Below are 1842 nucleotides of genomic sequence, written 5' to 3' on the forward strand. Positions count from 1 at the left end.
GTTTCTCATGTTCCTTCTTCCTGATGTTCCTATTGGTTGGTATAGCTACGTCTACCACTAAGGCCTTCTCCTATCCCATTTTGACCTCAGGACTTCCAGACCATACTTCCAGAGATGTTCCTGTATACTATGTCGGCATACACTTCCACATCTGCCCTGTCTAATGGCAGCTTTCACCCTGTTGTTATGCGCTGGGTTGTCTCAGGGGCATCTTTGCACAGCCTGCACATAGGCACGTGTCTTAGCTGATGTGGTAGATCTCAGCCTCTATCAATTTTGAGCTTATAGCTTGTTCCTGTTCTGACATGATTGGTGCCCCTGTGCTGTCTTTCAGTCCAGCTTTGTGAAGCCATTGGCAGGATTTCTCTATATCAGCCACTTCTTCTATTTCTTGGTGGTACATGCCGTGCAGGGGGCTGTCCTCAATGATGGTTCCTGTTCTTTCTCCTCTTCTTTCTCAGGGGTCTGCTGCCTGAGGCATCCACTAAGCACACAATCAGTTGTGGCCAGTTGTGGTTTATATATATCATAAAAGCAACTGAAATCACCAATGTCCTTTATTACAAATGTTGTGTAGGAATCAGTAGTTCTGATCTTTTGGTCCACCCCACCAGATTTATTATAATTTGTATTTCTAATTTTTTTTTTATTTCATTTTTAATTATAATATTTTAATTCAGTTTACTTTCAGTCCCCCCCACCCCCCGCTCATTGTTTAGATTTTCTAGTTTTTATTTAAATACTTTCAGTTTTTAATTAGTTTTAGGTAATTCTGATAACAAGCACTCCACAACTGGCATTGCAGTTATTTTCTGCACACTTTGAAAAAAGTCAAAATGTTTTCAATGGTAAACTTGGACTTTTCAGATAATAAAAGATATAAATGTAAAATATAAAAATATTTAAATGTATATATAAAAAATATGGCATGATGAAAAAGTGAATAAGCTGATTTCTGAAGCTAAAATGCCTGAACAACTTAGCATACGATAAGCTTTTTGTCCGCTTTCGCATTCCGTCCGACTCTGAAGTCCAGCAGCGTTAAAGCAATGCTTTAACTCTGAAAGTACCCTGATCACAAACTTGAACGAGCAACACAAATGCTCTGCGGACTAAAATAATTGTTTAATCGCTGGGTAAGTTCAGATTACGCACTCGCGTCCTATTTGTTTATTAATAAGTACTTTATAAGTACTAGTCTGTTATTATTGCTGAAAACTCTGTTTTACCAGCTGCTGCTGCACTTCACACATTCCTGCCCTCCAACCGTCTGCAGGAGTGTGTGAAGATGCTAAAAAGAAGACATTTTTCAAAAGCAAAATACGCAAGTTGCCTTAATAATTGCGTTTTTCTTGAATTTGTATAACCTGCTCAAAGTCGACACTGGTAATGTAACCTGGTTAATAATAAACCTCCTCCCCCACTTTCAGGTCATCTCCTCATGGCAGAGGTTTTTTATGTTGGAGTGGACGTGGGCACAGCCAGTGTGAGGGCTGCACTAGTGACCAGGGAGGGCCTGCTGAAGAGCACTGCACAGGAGCCCATCGGCATTTGGGAGCCGGAGTCTGACCACTATGTCCAGTCCTCCACTGAGATCTGGGAGAAATGCTGCACAGTTGTCAAGGTGGGATGATTTATGGCCTCAGTGTGTGTTATAAAAATATACATCCATCCCTCTACAGCAGCCGTGTGAGCACAGATCCACCAACACAGACTCTCATGTGTTCATTTTAGCTAATTTTTAGCATGGATGTTAATAGTATTTTAGCAGCTAAAGAAAAAAGCAGTTTCTTCATTATATATATACATACATACATATATATATATATATGTGTATATATA

At 39.8% G+C, this 1842-nt stretch overlaps 1 protein-coding gene across 2 annotated transcripts in view; it reads left to right on the plus strand.

Moving 5' to 3' along the window:
* Nucleotides 1-1029: 1029 nt before the first annotated feature.
* Nucleotides 1030-1842, plus strand: part of fggy (FGGY carbohydrate kinase domain containing) — a 22156-nt gene continuing 21343 nt past the window's right edge. For both annotated transcript variants that reach the window (XM_005741932.1, XM_005741933.1), the window contains exons 1-2: nucleotides 1030-1136; nucleotides 1431-1624. In XM_005741932.1, the coding sequence (XP_005741989.1) occupies nucleotides 1442-1624 (183 nt within the window). In that variant the 5' untranslated portion in view covers nucleotides 1030-1136; nucleotides 1431-1441. The remainder of the gene's footprint in view (nucleotides 1137-1430; nucleotides 1625-1842) is intronic.

This window comes from Pundamilia nyererei, unplaced genomic scaffold (genome assembly GCF_000239375.1).
Source record: "Pundamilia nyererei isolate P.nyererei 1_Seehausen unplaced genomic scaffold, PunNye1.0 scaffold00115, whole genome shotgun sequence".
In the NCBI taxonomy this organism is placed as follows: domain Eukaryota; kingdom Metazoa; phylum Chordata; class Actinopteri; order Cichliformes; family Cichlidae; genus Pundamilia; species Pundamilia nyererei.